The 19068-nt window shown below is 45.9% G+C and overlaps 1 protein-coding gene across 1 annotated transcript in view; it reads left to right on the forward strand.

The window, feature by feature from the left end:
* Nucleotides 1–19068, forward strand: part of LOC311241782 (uncharacterized protein) — a 148763-nt gene that overhangs the window by 69602 nt on the left and 60093 nt on the right. The window contains exons 14-15 of the mRNA XM_084330689.1: nucleotides 3253–3386; nucleotides 6644–6803. Coding sequence (XP_084186815.1) covers nucleotides 3253–3386; nucleotides 6644–6803 — 294 coding nt within the window. The remainder of the gene's footprint in view (nucleotides 1–3252; nucleotides 3387–6643; nucleotides 6804–19068) is intronic.

Here is a 19068-nt window from a genome sequence, read left to right on the forward strand (position 1 = left end):
GCGGCTCTTCCATCCAAAAATAAAAATAAAATAAAAAATGTTTATTTTTTATTTTTTTTTAACTTTTTTTTTTTTAATTTTTTTTTTTTTATGTCACTCATTCCACAAGGACGTAGAATAAACATTTACAATATTTTTTTAAATGGTCCATTTGCATGTTCTTGGTATCTGAATCTAGGGACATATATGGATCAGTGTCAGAAATAGTGTGTCTGTTACTAGGCTTGAGTAAATTGTAATGAACCAAAGGAGAATATCAATTCTATTTAAAAAAAAATTTATCTTTGACTGTGAATAACACTATGCTAAAATTGACCAGACCTGAAAAATCTAAGCAAATGAATAAAGGGAAGATGATTAAACAGAAGGTTTTGTAGATACAGTACTGAATTCTGCCATCTTTTTTATAATGTAAATTTCTCCACCATTTTTCATCATATTGCAACACCGTTTTTTGCAAGACGTTCACAGAAAGGTAGAGAAACTAACTGCGTTCTGTTTTATGGCAATAACGTTCAGGTTTGTGGGAGATAATCCGAAAAAACAAGAGAAATTAAAAAGTAAATCCAGAAGTCAGATGATTGACAGGGGCTGGTGTGAGCTGGGTAGGGTAGTTTTTCTAAATTTGAAAGCCCTGAGTCTCTTCCTTCAAAAGACTACACTCACCTTTGGCTGTGCCACTTCCTCCTGTCAATATGCGCCGGTTTCCGACTCAATGCCCTGAGATTTCTATAATCTTATATTTCACTAATAACAGTTAAAATAATTGGTAAACAAACGTAATGCTGAAAATATACACTTTTACTGTATATCTCGGGCTTAAGAGGTTAACCCTGTGAGGCCCAAATTAAAAAGAAATTAGCAACTTCAGAGGCCAGAGGGTGGGACATATAAACACATTTACTATAAAATAGCATTGTGAGGCTGAACAACAGGACCAATTGACTATACATGTGCTTAAAGGGGAACTATCTTATAAATGGCCTTTTTCAGTGTTTACCATTGTTTCTTAGCTATGTGGACTTATATTAATAGGATATATGTCTCTAATTCTCATATTGGCGCATTCTTCCAATTCTCCTCTCACAATATTCACCCTCACTGAACTGAGTCATCTGAAAATGTGCATATCTGTGATGTCAGAGATTTCTCAGCTGCATAATAATGTGGCAGTTGATGTGGCAGTTGGCACCAGGCCACACAGTGGTTGGCGCCCAGCCTCAAAACGGCTTAAGATCTTGAGGTAGAAAAATGCGGTTTTTAGTACTTGATTAGAAATACAAAACAATGCATTTTTTTTTGAAAAAAACCTAGGTGTTCCATAGACTCACAGGAATTGTGTAAAAGTGCCCAAATAGTGAAAGAAATAGTAAAATAGTTCCCCTTTAACATTTTTTAAATAAACATTATTTTTTTAAATGGCTAAAAGTGATTTTGTAATTTTGCAACTGTGGGTCTCACAGGGTACTTTTAACCCTGTGAGGCCCAAATAAAAAAGACATTAGCAACTTCAGAGGCCAGAGGGTGAGACCTATATAAACACATGAAGGGTGCCGTGACTGAAAAAAAAGGTTGAGAAACGCTGGTATATGGTGTGGCTCTTTGTGGTACCACAGTCATTTTTGTGGCTCTTAGTCTCTGACTGGTTGGCCACCCCTGCCCTAGACGTTTGGATGCGACCGATTGAACCTCTAGCCTTGCCTCTACTGAAGATCTGTGCCTGTAGACCTTTGCAGTGTAACACAAGAGACTGGAACAGGGTTTACTGCAGCTCGATACCGCTACCTGGGGGAATCTGGCAGGTACTGCAATAATAATAATAATAATGGATTCAGTTTGTACCGCGCTCTACATTCGTGAGAATCTCAGTGCTACAGGAGATAAAGACAAAAGTTAAATGAATATAACTATTTAAAATGAATAAAAACAATTAAAAAGACTAACAACCAGTGAAATGGAAGAACCTAAGAGTAAAATAAAATAAAAATAATAGTAAAATGAATAGAAGTAAAAATAAAAGTAAAAGAAAATTCAGGCAAAAGCCTTGTTAAAAAGAAATGTTTTTAGGCCCCTTTTAAAAACCTCGACGGATTGTGGTGCTCTCAGGTGGATGGGGAGAGCATTCCAAAGTCTGGGTGCGGCGGAGCAGAAGGCGCGATGGCCCATGGAGTGGGCTGCACTCTCAGTAGGCCTTCTAACGCCAACATACGGGTCCCTGGCATTGAATAGGATATTAAAATCGAAAAAAATTTAAAACAAGCAAAACCCGAGATATCTCGGGTCTTGGCGCCCAGTGCATGGCGAGTTAACCCGGGATATCTCGGGTTTGGCCCCGAATGAGTTAAGAAGTAATTAAAAAGTAAGTAAAGTCAAGTATACATACAGAATAAAATTTGTAACAATGAGGTACAACACAGAGGTACAAAACTTAGGATCAGGTGCAAATGAGGTATGAATGTAGCGCAAATCACTTTAATATTATATATATATATTATATATATATAATATATAAAGTTAAAGTGAATAAAGTGAGTGGTAAGGTGAGTGTTTGTTTAAAGTGAGTGTGTACATGTGCATGTGTGTACAGTGAGTGTAGATGATGTGTTGTCATTGTCACAGCGCTGCAAACTCTGGACTACAACCCCTGTACAGAATAGAGATGACGACATCAACAAGACTGAACATACAATCATAAAACCCCAATGATTCATAATCACAAATGCCCTTGTGGTAAAATACCCAGTATACTGTATGACCCTAGTTAAACTGGTTAAACAGATCCAATGGTCTAGCAAAATATTTTATATTTTATATAATATTTACATTTAGTCATTTATGGTCATTTTTGTTTTGTCACGTATAAACTACATGTACATTACAGTGAAATGCTTGGTTCTGTATGAGCCTCCTGAGATTGTGCTTCATACAGTAAAAAAAAGTAAAGACTAAACACTTTAAAAAAATATATACAATATACTACTATATACAATATAATACAACTAAAATGTACAAAATGCAAAATAACAAAATGCTAAAATTTGGTAGAAGAGGTAGTGCAAATTTGTAAGAATAAATAGATAAAATATGGTGGTGTAATGTTTACAAAGTGTGCATGTGGATGTTGTGTGCAATGAATGTAGAGTGGACGAGTTAATGTTACAGTAGATGTGATAGTAAATCTACTATCGCAAGTCTATTCAATAAAATTCTGATCCATCATCTCCTTCCTACCTCGTCCTCCTCAACTGCCAGGGAAACGTCAGTCCCGTCAGCAGCTTCCAGACAGTCCTGTCGGATTGCGCTGCTCTTCCCGAGGGCTGGAAGATGGAAGAAGTCACCAGGAAGTCGGGGTTGTCGGCTGGAAAGAGCGACGTCTATTATTTTAGGTACTGAGTGAAACTCACAGGTGATAAGGTATTTCGGGGTGGTGAGGTATTTCAGGTGATAAGGTGTTTCGGGTGATAGGTGTTTCGGGTGATAAGGTGTTTCGGGTGATAAGGTGTTTCGGGTGATAAGGTGTTTCAGGTGGTGAGGTATTTCAGGTGATAAGGTGTTTCGGGTGATAGGTGTTTCGGGTGATAGGTGTTTCGGGTGATAGGTGTTTCGGGTGATATGGTGTTTCAGATGACAAGGTGTTTCAGGTGATAAGGTGGGTTGTTACTTTGTATCACTGACTGGGTTGTTACATTGTATCACTGACTGGGGTGTTGTTACATTGTATCACTGACTGGGTTGTTACTTTGTATCACTGACTGGGTTGTTACTTTGTATCACTGACTGGGTTGTTACATTGTATCACTGACTGGGTTGTTGTTACATTGTATCACTGACTGGGTTGTTACTTTGTATCACTGACTGGGTTGTTACATTGTATCACTGACTGGGTTGTTGTTACATTGTATCACTGACTGGGTTGTTACTTTGTATCACTGACTGGGTTGTTACTTTGTATCACTGACTGGGTTGTTACTTTGTATCACTGACTGGGTTGTTACATTGTATCACTGACTGGGTTGTTGTTACATTGTATCACTGACTGGGTTGTTCTGGAGATCGTTGTATTGAAATTAGTTTTATGAGTAGCTAGCCTGGGCGTCTGGGTGGCGTAGCGGAGATTGCGCTCGTCACCAATGCAAGAGACTCCGGTCTCGACTCCCCGAGTCAGCATTGCCTGCAGCTTGGGCCAGTCATCATACTATCTCAATTGGCAGAGGTAGCAGGTGGAAAGTTGATGGGTGGGGATTGGACGTTGTGGACAGCGACTCCTACAGGTCGGTTGGGTGACGCCTGTTCAGCAGAGACAGGAAGTATCGGGGGCAGCGTGAGCCTCCCACGCGTGACTCCTCGCCACTGAGAGTCCGCGCTGTCTGGTGAAAAGATGCGACAGGCTGCCTCCTCGTGTACCGGAGGGGACACGTGATGCAAGGCTTCTATCCTCACTACAGCCGACCAGTGGGAGGCATAGTCTAGCAACGTTCAAGACAGGGGAGGGGAGAATTGGCGATACGAAATTGGGATGGGAGAAAAAATAGAAAATAAGGAGAGAAAAGTGGATAACATTTTTTCTTTTTTTAGCTAGCCTAATGGAGTCTGAGCATACAAAAATATATCATTTTGGTTTTTGTTGGGATACCTTAAGGCTACAGGACACAGGTGCTGCATTCATCTTCTAACGGCATCCATCTCACTTGTCAGTGTCAGAATGTGATTCTAGTGTCCATATCTTTTTTTTTAATTTATTTATTTTTTGGTTTTTCTCCAGTCGTTATGCCAATTCCCAACCCCCTTCCTGGTTGTTGTGCACCCCCCCCTACTGTTGGTCCGGGAGGCCGGAGACTGTCGCATGCTTTCCTCCGACACATGTGCAGCCAGCCGGCAGCCAGCCTGGCAGCGCAGATTCTCACCGGGAGAGTGTAACGTGTGGAAGGTCACACTACCTTTCTCCAGATCCTACCCTCGCTGTGCAGGCTCCCCGACCGAACTGTAGGGGTCGCTGTCCACAACGCCCAGGACCCACCCACGGCTTCCCTCCCCCTAACTCAGCCAAACGAGTTAGTATAGCGATCAGCCCAAGCCAAGGCAATGCTGACTCTCCGGGAGTCGAGACCGCAGCCTCTTGCATTGGTGACGAGCACAATCTCCGCTATGCCACCTGACCGCTAGTGTCCATATCTTGAATATTGTTTTCTTTTGGCTTGTAGCATGTTTTATATTTATATATCCTGTAATTAGATTCGATTCAAATGTATTGTCACCATCCAGCACAAGTTCAGTACAACGAAAGGAGGTTTGGCATCCAACCAGAGTGCAAATGTAACGGTAAAGTGCAATAGTAATATACAATGAATGTACAGGTGATTAAACTGGGTAGAAAATATATAGATTAGTACTAGTGTAGTGCTAATCAGATGTATGTACAGAGTTGTAGTATGATATGTACAGTGATACAGGTATAAAATCCGGTAGTAGTCATATTGTCCAGCAGCGTAACTAGTAATTATGTGTAGGTAAGTACAAACAGGTGTGTATAGATATATATACGGTGAGAATAAATATACAACAGCATTATTGTACATGCTATCATACAGAGCTATGGGTTATATGCAGGTGTATAATATACTATAATATATACTAATATAGACAGAATGCTGTTGTATAATATACTATAATATATACTAATATAGATTCTGTCTGTTTCAGTTTGAAGTAACGCTCTGTCCATCTCTGATCCCATTTCTGCCTGGGTTCTGTGTATCCATCTTAACACTTTCAGAGCCCTTGCTTAACCTTGATTTACCGGTTGAATGCCCACCATCCACTTCAGTGTTAGCGTTAAAAACGCCTAATCTATGTTTTAAATTATGGCTATGTGTCTAATTCGCTGATTTCCTCATCAGCGATCGCGCGCACACACACAGACATAGGGCAAACGCTGAGATCTCAGCAAATACAACTCTGATTATCCCAAGACTGGTAAAATAGATTCCTTACCTCAGATCAGATGTTCTCCAAAAAGATCATTCCAATTCCTGATCGCCATTCCAAATATCGATCACACTTATTGATTGAGTATTGGCTACTGTGAATATATATTCCAGGCTGATTCCCGTCCCGCGATGACGGGAATCAGTCTGTCTGTTGAGCAGACAGCTTGCCAGCGACTGACCTGCAGTTACACAGGGATAGATGATAGGGGGCGCTTTTTTCCATTCTGAGCTGCTGGAGGAGCTGCTGTACCAACGGGAGACTCTGTTGATGAAATATGAAATCAGATCGCTAATAAACAAATAAAACTATATTTGTCGTCGTGGGCACTCAGAGGGGGGCCTAATAAAACGAGATATGTGGGCCGTGGCACTGAAAGTGTTAATAATAATAATATAATACATTCAATTTATAGTGCCCAATTTAGAGTGCTACAGGGTAAAACATGCGCTTTAAAAACATAGGCAATTAAAAACAAAACAAGGCATAAAAACATTAAAAAAATGGATAAAACACAAGGCATGTATAACAACAAAAGGTTAAAACTAAGAGAAGGCTTTTGTGAAGAGGTACGTCTTTAGTCCTCTTTTAAAGGAAGCAGTGGTCTTGTTCAATGTCTTTACAGTAACATGTATTGGTCCCTCTTCCTCTCTTCTAGTCCCTGTGGGAAGAGGATTCGGAGCAAGCTTGAACTGGCCCAACACCTTGGTAACCAGATGGACCTCAGCACTCTTGACTTCCGCACAGGGAAGACGCGTGTGAGGAAGCTGAAGAAGAGACACCAGAAACTGTGTTTTGAGAACAACCACCAGATAAAAGTGAGAATCAGCTCTATTATGCCGACTGGTCAAAATGTGTCTGCTGCTGATGGTCAGAAGTAGGGCTGACCTTCGAAGCTTTTTTTAACCTTCGAAGCTTCGGGGCCGAGATTTGATTTTAATTTGAAGCTTCGAGATACATTATTTTTATTTTATTTCTTTTATGTTGTGGGACTTGTACAGCACTTTGGTCAACTTTGTTGTTTTTAAATGTTCTCTATAAATAAAGTGGATTGGATTAATTAATTAAATTAATAATGAGTCGGGAGCTGCGCTGCCTGGGCGGCTGCTCTCCGTTACACAGCCAACAACATTACATTACATAATTATGTTGCAACCTTCGTCTATAAGCAAACAATTATATAAATATTTTTATGTAGTTAACCGATTTGCAGCCAACCACGGATATATACGTGATTGGGCGCCATCCTTTTTAAGGCCAACCACGTATATATATATATGTTGTAAACTCGGTTTTGCTTTTATTCCATTTTAATATCCTACTCAATGTCACTGTAGGTGCCTAAATGCCTAGTCTGGTAATTAAGAGTAATTTCAGTTAATAGAAAAGTATTTTGGACCTGTATTTCATGGTGTTTAAATAGATGGATAAATAGATAGATATTATTATTAGTACATAAGTTAAAATGTTAAGACAATTCATGTTTGGGGCGGCTAGGTGGTGCAGTGGGCAAGGCGCTCACCACCAATGCAGGAGGCGCTGGGTTCGAGCCCAGCTCTCCGCATTGCATTCAGCTTTGCTGGTCGTTCATACTAATACATTTGGCAGTATTAGGGGGTGGGAAGATGATGGGTGGGGATCGGACGTTGTGGACAGCGACTCCTACAGGTCGGTTGGTGCGCCTGTGCAGTAGAATCAGGAAGCGACGGGGGCGGCGTCCCTCCAAAGCGCAGACCCCCGGCGCTGAAAGATCGCGCTGTGCAGGTGAAAAGATGCGACGGCTGCTACCTCCAGTACCGGAGGGGACTCGTGCAATGTATGGCTTCGTCCACATTACAGCCGGCTTGTGGGAGGCATGGCCAAACAGCGTTCGAGACAGGGGAGGGTAGAATTGGACGATACGAAATTGGGATGGGAGAAAAAGTTGACAAAAAAAAAAAAAGACAATTCATGTTTATTGGTAAGAATGATTTCTTTGTTGTTAGTTTGTTTCTTTTTTTTTTTTTTTTTTTTTTTAACTTTGACCAGTCAGCTGGTTCTTTTTGCGTTTATCGCTTTTTCTGGTCAAGTATGACAGACAGAAACAGGTTGAATGGGGGTATAGATGGGGGGAAAGACACTCTGAGAAAGTACGGCTTGTCCGGGAGTCGAACTCGCTACCCCAGATCCGTGACGCGCACGGTTGTCCCCGACGCCGAAATACCGTTCGAGGTACGCGGTGAGCTACTGGAGCTCCCCTGTTAGTTTGTTTCTTAAGTGATATTTGGCTGATAGGCCGAGGGACTTTTAGTTTGACAGGATAACCGTGATGTCATTAATCAGGGTGACAGAATTTGTTTAGAAAGAAAATAACGCAGATTGGACCGGCGGTCAGGCCGAGTGATGAGAGAGTGGAGCCAGACAGTTTTTAGACCTCTCTCTCTTTTTTTTATAACTCTTTATTTTTGTTGATTTTTCACATCTTTTCCAAAGTCACGTTTTTTTTTACATTTTTGCATGTACATTTTCCTTTTCTTTTCCAAAGTCACTTTTTCACATATACAATTTTTCTTTACAGTATGAATTCCGCTTTTTCATAGACAATTTACAATTTTGTTTCAGTAGTTACGAAAGTTTGCATAAACATTTGAAACATTTTCCTTTTCTTTTCCAAAATCACCTCTTCACATTTTACAACAACCTTTTCTTTTCTTTACAGTATGATGTTCCGTTTTTGCATAGCCAATCTACTCATTTTTCTAGAATAAGACAACCACCACCACAAGACAAACAAGACGCACAGGACAGGGCATTGGTATATGAGGGATAGCCGTTTTCGTTCTTGTTTGGTCTGGTCCGTTTATGGTCCTGACATTCATTTCTCAGTTATTGCATATGTTAGCTGCCTCCCATACTCTACCTTCTTCCCAACATTTAACATATAACATTTAACACGTTATTGAATTCGACCTCCAAGCGAGGGGGGGGAACACCCGCTCCTCTTGGCATAAACCCCGTTGGTGTGCGAGGGAGAGCCCCTCGTTAGGGGGGGGCCCTGCGCTAAGGGTGTGTGACGAGGCGTCTATCCGAAACCCCTCCATCCCTTGGTCCAACGTTGGCTGCTAAAGAAAACCTACGTTAATAAAATGACCTTACCCCTCCCGGGCACTTAGTAAACATTGCCATGACCACAGAAACAAGAGGAGTCCTATGGTTTCTTTCTCATTGTTTTTTAAGGATGTGTGTACTCGCTGAGCCTCTCTCTCGCTCTCAGTGCAGCGGCCCCTCTGTCTGCCTGGTGCTGGTGCCGTCGGCTCGTCCCATCTCTCGCGTTCCGAGGTGCCTGAGGCCCCGGTTCCCTCCTCGCCTCCTTCCAGTACTTCTTTGAATCTTCATGTTGGGAGTGTGGGGTCTGGAAGCGGGTTCCTTTTATCTTCAGTGCTTTTTTAATGCATGCTTCTCTCGGCACCAGCTCCTTGGTTGTATATTCGTGTTCCATGCTCTTCTCGTGACTTGTCGGCACATTGTCATCTTGCCACATTTTATTTAAGCTAGCGACCACGTTAGCTTCGATGTCGAACTCCTCTGTGGTCTCGTTTTTCGAGTTTTTAAACGTTTTTTCCTTTCTTTTTCTGTCCTTCCATTTCCTTCTTCCACTCATCTACCTTTTGATTTAGATATTTGTGTTCATTGAATTCTTGAAGTGGAAGAATTATCTTCCGCCCGGGAGAGCGGTCTTCTATGCGTCTGTGCCCTCTAACGGCATACCGGAAGTCAGACCTCTCTCTCTTTACCTAGAATTTACTTGATTCATCTCGCTCTACAAGTTTAGGAAACAAGAAAGTGTAACCCGAATTGGACATTAAATAGTTAATAGTAGGTCGTGGTCAGTGGCTTTCTTGCGTGTGGATGTGGAACGGGAGAATTCAAAGTTTGAGAGCGTCTGAAGCTTATGGCATTAACGTGTTTTGGAAACTACATTTCGTCTAAAAACTTGCTCATTAAAAAAACGGAACTTGGATTTGGACTGGCCTGACTAAAGGAAGGAACTTTTCGTGGAACGAAAGAATGAAAAAAGAAGACGTCAACCAGTAAGCTGTATCTTGTATAATTTGCCTGAAAGAAGACGTCAACCAGTAAGCTGTACTACTGTATCTTGTATAATTTGCCTGAAAGTGCCGTATCCTATTGAAGCTATAACTAACGTTACAGAATGTGGTCAATGGAAAAAAGCAACATAGTAGCTTGCGGTCTGGATTGAAAGTAAAAGTAATTAAACGCGCGTCTAGCTTGCACGCTCTCGCCAGGTGATTGACATTTTACTAATTGTGGAAAGCCCGACTACCGACTGGTGATTCAATATGGATGGAATGGAAGTCAGTGGCAAAAGGATAGTAAAATTGACGGAGAAAGCCATGCAGGAGCAAGCAGCTAAACGTGAAAAGACACGCAAGCACAAATTATCAGCGCTAAATAACATGATGAAAGAAATAGTGACATTAAAGGAAGATGATGCGAATGTCAGCATTGTCAATAACAAAATGCGTGTTGACTTCAGTAATTTGCAACAAGAACTAATACAAGTAAACAGTGAACTGGGTCGTTTTATGTCAGAGGAAGAATATGAAGTTGATCAGAAGAATTTTGAGCCTAAAATTGAATCACTGAATGTATTCTTCTGGAAATGTGAGGAATGGATGAAAGAGGTCACAAAACGATCTGAGCAGGCTGAAGAGTGTAACAATCTGGTAAAACCTATGGATAGTAAATCTAAGTCTGGAACAGTAATAAGTAAATGCTCATCAAGCTCTCGCTCAACAAACGCAATCAGCCTGAATGCAGAGATGGAGCGTGCGGCTCTACAAGTAAAGGCCGCCGCTTTAAATGAAAGGTTAGCTCTTGAGCAGGAAGAAGCAGACTGGCTAGCACAAAAACAATGCAAGGAGGCTCAACTACAAGCTGAAGAAATGAGGTTTGAAGCAGAACAAAAAAGAAGGCTAGAAATACATGAAATGAAGACTGCTCTCGCTGTGTCTGATGCAAAAATGGGAGTTCTTGGAAAATTATGAATGTACTCCATTAAATGACAGGACTGTCTTAAACATTGAAAAGGCAGATGAAACAGATGAAATATCAGCGTGCCTCACTACCTCCCCTCAGTAAACCAGAGGATGTGCAGCTTCCAGCAGCACCACTAATGACCAGCATATTAAAAGCAACAAAAAGGGAATTCAATGAAGGATGGGAGCTTCATAGTCTAAGCAAGGCTATCTCTCAACAGGCGAATGTCACAGAATACCTTGTGAAGAATCACAAAGCTTCATTACTTCCTGAGCTCACCATTCCAACATTCACTGGTAACCCTCTCGAATACAAGACATTCATCAGATCTATGGAACATGGAGTTGAAGACCGCACCAGTGACAATCGTGACCGTCTACAGTTTCTGTTGCAGTACACAAGTGGACAACCACATGAGCTGGTCAAAAGCTGCATTCACATGGAGCCTACTGCAGGCTATACCAAAGCAAAACAAATGCTGAAACAGTTCTTCGGCGACGACTTCAAGATAGCGGAAGTGTAACTGAGGGGTACAATTCCCTGACTGTATTGATAAGTATGGTATCATTAAACCACTACCGCTTTATGTACTTTAATTACTGGCCATACAGTACATGATATATAAATATGATGAACACTTCCCACAAGAAATCGGTTCCACACAAAGTAATAATTAAGTATTTATTGCAGCAAAAGGTACATAATATACTTCTCTTATGTTACTTTGGATGCGCTTATAAGGCAAAGGAATATGCGTAGGCAAATCAATAATGAATGTCCATTCTCTGGTTACGCAGGAGGTAATTATACAACCTGAATCTTAGGGAATTATATCTATGGTACACTAGTAATATATAGCGGGAGATACTGGAAGGGTCCCCCCGGTTGTAAGCCAGCAGGGGTAGAGGATCTGTCGGTAGTAGAGAGTCTGGTCAACGATGACTAAGGAGACTCCAAGTACAGGAGACGGTATAGTCAATAGTCTCTTGATCCACAGACGAATACAGCTGTTCTCCGTAGACTGTAGCTCCACAGTGAAGAAAGCTAGCCGGCCTCAGGCTCTCTGAGGCGCATACTCGACTTGGCTCCTCACAGGGTAAATCCCACACGTGTAGGCGTCTGCGATTCTCCGCTCCATAAATCACAGGACCAAAACAAATATAATCCAGCCGCAAAGGGCTATGTAGTCGTCGGGTAGATTAATCCAGTGTACATGTCCACACGGTTCTCGTCTAGGTCTCCTCGGGTGAAAGCGCCATGAAAGCAGCCCAGCCTGGATAAGCACTCTAGCTGATACGAGGAAGCGTTGGTGATGCTGGTCACTGTAGAACTTTAGCCGCACGATACACTATACACAAATAGACTATTACTGACTTAATAGAAATATGTCGCACTCGACGGTATAGCGCCAAACTCTGACAATTCAGTTATTAATTCGCACGCGGTCTCAATGCTCTATTTGGGGCCAAACAGGCCATACTTCACCGCACGTTGTATCGTGGGTGAGGCTTCAACTTATTGGGTAACTCTACTTCTGTATTCACCTGCGCCATATTTATATGCACGGCGAACAATCTAGTGCCAATCTCATTTCTGTCTCGTATCCCTGGGCAAGGCCGGGCATGCACAGACATGTCTTGACGGTGACTTTGAACCTGACTCCGGAGGCATGGCTCTGGCGCCTGTGGACCGCTGTCCAATAGGAGAACGAAACATCATGGTCCGCACTAGGCTAAAGGGATATTCCGTGTATATGTACAAGGAATATACAAGGGATATCAAACGATATACAAATACTATGCAATATATATCAATCAATAAATATATATATTCGGTTTAATCTGATCCTTTGTAACAGCCGCCTCCTAATTAGTCCCACCTAATTAGCTAAGCAGAGACAGATTAACCGCACTGTCCACTACTCAATGTCTGTTGTGAGGGGTCGGGCAGTTCACAAAGTCATGGGGTCATGGTCGTCATCGATAGTATCGGGGAGCCTTGGCAGTTCTATTAGCCTCGCCACGGGTCGGGTGTAGATCCGTCCTTGGACGAGCACTTCGGCTGCTCGGACCTTTCCGTCGGCACCGGTGATCACTTTGCTTACGCGGCCAGCCGGCCACATAGCTCGGGGTAGTGACTGGTCGATAATCATGACGACTGTTCCTTCTGTCAAATTGTCTCTCTCTTTCACCCATTTCTGGCGGGTCTGTAGAGACGGTAGATAGTGGAGTAGGAAGCTGTTCCAAAACTTGTCAGCCAATACTTGACTGTACCTCCACATTCTTCGGCCGTTCGCTTCTTCAGGCCTGTACATTGTCCGTGGTAGCGCGGGGTCCAGCCGCCCCATCAAGAGTGTGTTGGGGGTGACTGGGTCGACATCTGCTACATCACTTGAGACGTAACCGAGGGGCTTTGAGTTCAATACTCCCTCGATCTCCGTGAGGACTGTCATTAGGACTTCTTCCGCCACGGTCTGGGCCCCAAGCACGGCGTACAGGGCTGTCTTTATTGAACGTACTTCTCGTTCCCAAGTTCCACCGAAGTGAGGTGCGTTCGGGGGATTAAACTGGAAGTCAATCTGGGATGGAGCGAGGTGGGTCTTAAGTTCTGGGCCCATAGCTTGGAAGCTCTCTGTCAGCTCTCTTTCTCCGCCTTTGAAGTTTGTCCCGTGATCAGACAATAATATAGACGGTTTGCCTTTCCGCGATGTGAATCTTCGGAAGGCCATAAGGAATGAGTCTGTGTTCATGGTTGGAAGGAGTTCTATATGCATCGCTCGGGTGGTCATGCATTTGAATACAATACCCCACCGCTTCTCGGTTCCTCTTCCTTTCTCTATATACAGCGGGCCGAAACAGTCCATACCGGTGGAGTGAAAAGGCTTGTCGCCGAGTCGGAGGCGACAGGGAGGTAGGTCAGCCATCCGGGGTATACTGGGCTGCGCTCGCCACTTACGACAGTCTAGACAGGTTCGCTGGAAGCGCCGCACTGCTTCTCTCCCTTGCAGTATCCAATAACGACGTCTGATCTCCGCGAAGACTCTCTCTGCCCCGGCGTGATGCACATCCTCGTCGTATTTCTTTATGATCAGCTCTGTGACCTTGTGTCGGCTGTTTAAGACTATCGGGTACTTGACGTCATCCGGTAAGTCTGGAGCTCTCCGCAAACGACCACCCACTCTGATGAGACCATGGGCGTCGCTCTCGGGGGCTAGGTGGAGCAGTCTGCTGTCTGATGGGACGGGCTTTGCTCCCTGTAGACAGTCTAGCTCATCGGGGAACGAGTCTCTCTGGGCTCGTTGTAGTAGAAGAAGTTCTGCTTCTTCGTAGTCAGCTGCTGTAATGTCAGTAGTGAGCTGAACCTCTGGGTGGTGCCACAGGAATGTCTTTAGCTGCGCACTCTCTAGGGTGAGGCAATCGTCTATGTCGGGGTCTGTGGAGACGAGTGTGTTCAATCCACAGAACATAGATTTCTTGTTTTCGGCCTCCTCTTTACTCGCTTCCCGTGGGGTGGGTGTAGGCCACTCTTCTTCCGGGAGCTTGAGGAACTCTGGCCCGTCACTGTATAGGTTGTGACGGGTGAGGTCATCCAGGGACATTCCCCGGGTGATGACGTCAGCTGGGTTGTGTTTTGTGTCCACATACCTCCAGCTTGCTACTTCTGTTAAATCTTGAATCTCTGTGACTCTGACTCCCACGAAGACCTTGTATCTGCACGAATCAGACCGGATCCATGTGAGTACTGTCGTGGAGTCTGACCACAAGATTGTTCTTTGCACCGGAATGGTGAGTTCACGTTGGATTAACGTGGCGAGTTGCGCTCCTGCTAGGGCTGCGCAGAGCTCTAGACGCGGGATAGATTGTTGCTTTCGTGGGGCTATTCTTGAGCGAGCCAGGATGAAAGCAGTATGTATTTCTCCTCCCTCCTCTCGGGCACGCAAGTAGGCCACCGAACCGTAGGCTACTTCGGAGGCATCGCTGAAGACGTGCAGGTCCATCTGGCACGTCTCCGGCCTCACTGTGGGTGGGAAGTAGCTGCGGCATATGTTGACACCTGGGAGTGAGCTGAGTTCCGTCTCCCACTCTCTCCATGTGGATGCAAGGTGTTCGGGTATGGGGTCGTCCCAGCCCTGGTCCTTGTCCCATAACGCTCTTACAATCAACTTTGCCCTGGTGGTGTAAGGTAGAATACATCCCAACGGGTCATATTGTCTGGCGAGTGTTCTGTATACACTCCGTCTGGTGGTCGGTAGTGCAGTCGACCTTCCCTGCTCCTTGGTCAGGGGTGTGTGTTTATAATGGAGCGAGTCTGTTTTGAAGCGCCAGACTAGTCCTAATGTCATTTCTTGGGCTTCTCCTGGGATGGTCGCCATCCAGGTCTCGCTGCTTGCTGCCTTGTCCTCGGGGGAGAGGCTGCGCAATACTTGCGGGTCGCTGCTGGCCCACTGCCTGAGATCAAAGCCGCCTTTGATCAGGGAGGCGCGGAGCTTGAGTAGAAGGGCCTCGGCTTCTTCTGGCGTCGAGACGCTTTGCAGACAGTTGTCCACGTAGAAACTATTTCCTACACTTTGTCGGACCTCTTCATCAGCTGCTGGGTCCTCTGCGACGTGCTTTTGCAGTGCAAACGTAGCACAGCATGGGCTGCATGTGGTTCCGAAAGGGAGGACTTCCCATTGATAGATGGCTGGTTGCTCATCCCCGATCCTCTCTCTCCATAGGAACCGCAGCAGGGGCTTGTCCTCCTCCACTAGTCTCACCTGCAGGAACATCCCTTTGATGTCGCCGCTGATGGCCACCTTGTCTTGGCGGAAACGTAGTAACACGCCTAGTAGAGAGGGGCCGAGTGTTGGGCCGGGCAAGAGCTCTTTATTCAGATTTTGTGATCCGATCTGGTAGCTGCAGTTGAACACAATACGATCCTTGCCGTTGTGGTGGACTTTGTGGTGCGGCACGTACCATGATTCGGTCGTCTGATCGGCCTCTTTAATGTCAATTTTCTTTATGTGTCCCGCTGTGATTAGCTTGTTAATCTCAGCGCGGTACACCGTCTCTTGAGCGGGGTCTCTGGCTAGGCGCCGCTCTGTGTTCAATAGATACCGCTCCGTCGCTTCTTTTGGGGCGTGGAAGGTGGGCATACCCTCTCGCCTCAAGAGTGGAGTTGCGTATCTCATCACTCCGTTGACTTTGACTCTCTTTGTCCCCTGCTCTAGGAGGGCTATAGCGTAAATGTCTTCCTTGGAACGAATGTCTTTCTTTTCGTTCTTAAAGGGCATTGTCTCTAGTGTCCATAGCCTCTCGACATGCTGTAGGAGGGTGGTGTCTTCTTCTGTCACTCTGGAGTGGAGGCAGTTAGTGGCTGCTGTTCGGTTAAGAGACTTAGCGAGGGGGCCTTGTAATGTCCATCCTAGGCGGGTCTCGACTGCTGCAGGACAGCCTCAGGGCCCTGTGTGGACCCGGTCTATCGGGACGATGAGGTCTGCATGGTCGGAGCCTATCAGCAGGGTCGGGGTGGCACCGTCTATGAGCGGTATAGGTAGTTGACGCAGGTGCACATATTTATCCATCAGCTTGGCGATGGGGTAGGTGTACTGCGACAGGCCTATTTCTTGGCTGGTGAAAGCGTTAGTAATCCTATACCGTCTCTCTGGCTGCCCGCTTGCTGCGATAGTGAAGGAGACATTCTCGCCCTTTATCGTCTTTAGATCTCTTCTTATTGTCCGAATCGTCATCTGGTTTTCGCTCCCCCGCAGCCCCAGGTGGGCCGCAGCGGACGCGAGGAGAAGGGTCTTCTCTGACCCGTCGTCAAGGACGGCGTAAGTGTCCATGACCTTATCTTGGTAACTCAGTGTTACGCGGACCACCTTTAAGAGCACCCGGGCGCCCCCGCTGCTGGCGGGGTCAATGTACATAACACTTGCCTTTGTGCTGCTTGAGGGTGCAGGCTTTCTTCTGTTACTGTCGTGTAGGACATCTAGGTGGGCTCCGTCACACCGACTACACCTCTTCTTTAAGCGGCAATCGGCTGCCATGTGACTGCGCGCACATCGGTAACAGCGTCGGTTGGACTTTATCCATTGACTCACCTCGTCGGCGGTCATCTTCTTGAACGTGTCACATTGTGACAACCAGTGTTCCTTTTCGCAGTACGGGCACACCATCTTCCACTTCTCTTTCATCGAGACTGATTCTGATTGGTGCATGACGGTCACCAATCTGCGGCCATCGTTTGCTCTCCTAGGTCCCTCTCTGGAGCTTGGTGTGCTCCGCATGAACGTATCCAACCGTAGGCTGTTGACTTCTCTCGCCAGGAAGTCGGCTAGGTCTAGGAGGGATGGCTCGGGACCGTTAGGATCACGGTGGTCTCTTTGCCGCCTGAAGCGCTCTTGTCGGGCGGGCGGAAGCTTCTCTAAAATCCTCTCGACATTAGAGTTTGCGTACAGTTCGTGCATACCCTTTTCTCTTTGCGCCCCCAGCATCCCTACCAGGGATTGTACCTTGATAGACAGGTCATCTAGTGAGCGATTGTCTGTGGCTGGGGGTAGGCGGTCAATATGCCTTATCTCTTGTATTACGTAGTCCCATATGCGTCCATATCTTTGGTCGAGTGCTGCTAGAGCCGCTGTGTATGGGGTAGTAGAGGTGGCATAGGCCAGCGCTATATTGTGCGCTCGGGGCACCTTGAGGTGCTTCAGTAGGATAGCATACTTGTACGGTTCATCAGCTACATCGGACATCATTGTCTCTAAGCACATTCGTAGCTCCGTGTACTGTGCTCTGTTCTCGTGGGTGAAGTCCGGAAACGTCGGTGTGCCAATGTATGATGCCATGGATGGCTGGCACATCGGTGAGCGTTGGAGGAGAGGCCTCCTAGGCGAGTCTCCTCTTACGCCTCTTGGTGGGCTGGTACCTGCTGGGTACCATGGCCCGCGTATCCAGGTGCTGTTCCTCGGGGCTGGTCGTGCGTCAAGCTCACCCGTGAATTGAGTCAGGGGTCTGTAGCGCAGAGCCGCGGGGGTAGAGCCTGGGCTGTACTGGACCTCCTGGTCCTGTGGAGTACTGTGCTGCTGTCGGGCTTGACTCTCCTCCTCTCCCTCTTCTTCTTCCTCTGGCAGGTCCTCTAGATCCTGTAGTTGTCTATTTAGCCTCTCCGCGGTGTAGACCGTTTCTTCCTTGTAGCTGGGTCTCACTTGGACCGGTCGGGGAAGGGGTTCGGAGGGGGGTATAGGCTCTCTCTGGTGGTCAGGCTCAGGGTCGCTTGATCGGGTAGGGGAGGGTGCCCTTGACCCTTGTCTTGACGAGGCCCTGGAACCCTGTGCGGAGGGAGGGGGTGTTGCCCTGGTGATCAGCTGCTCCATTATCTGCGCGTGTAATCGGTCGCGCTCTGCTTCGCGCTTGGTGAAAGCGAGGTCGCGCTCTGCTTCTCTTTGGGCACCGGCAGCGGCGCGCTGGGCTTCGGCGGCGGCGCGCTGGGCTTCGGCCCGGTCCCTTACCATATTCTCTTCCGTCTGAAGGCGTCTAATCTCTAGACGTATACGATCTTCGTCGCTCCGTTGCTGCGCCTGAAGGCGTTCTCTTTCCATGGAAGAATGTTCGCGCTCACTAAGCGTCTGTGCTTGGAGTCGATCGCGCTCTGTTGAGGCTGCTAGGCTGGCGAGGAATGCCTGTGCCAGCATCTTGTCCGCCTCGCTGGGGGAAGACGCTGGTTGAGGTGATCCGCTCCTGGCAGTACTCGTTGGAGATCTGTTCTCCTGTGGCGAGTCCTGGAGATCCATCTCCGGGGTGCTCTCCTCTTCTTGTAGCGGGTAGAGTTCTATCCCTGGAGGGCTGTCTTTATCCTGGAGCTCTCCGGGGACTACTTCTTCGGTCTTGGCGGGGGGTAAAGTCATGTCGGGTCCCTCCTGGTCCCTACCGTGAGCTTGGTCAGTTACGTTAGAACCCACTAGGGCCTCTATTGGCGGGGTAGCCTGGTCGATAGGGTCGGACATAATTTTACTATCTACTTTTTCCGCGTTTACCGTCTGTAGAAAGCTAGGTAGTATATTGG

The sequence above is a fragment of the Notolepis coatsorum genome (genome assembly GCF_963971535.1).
Source record: "Notolepis coatsorum genome assembly, chromosome: 15".
NCBI lineage: Eukaryota > Metazoa > Chordata > Actinopteri > Aulopiformes > Paralepididae > Notolepis > Notolepis coatsorum.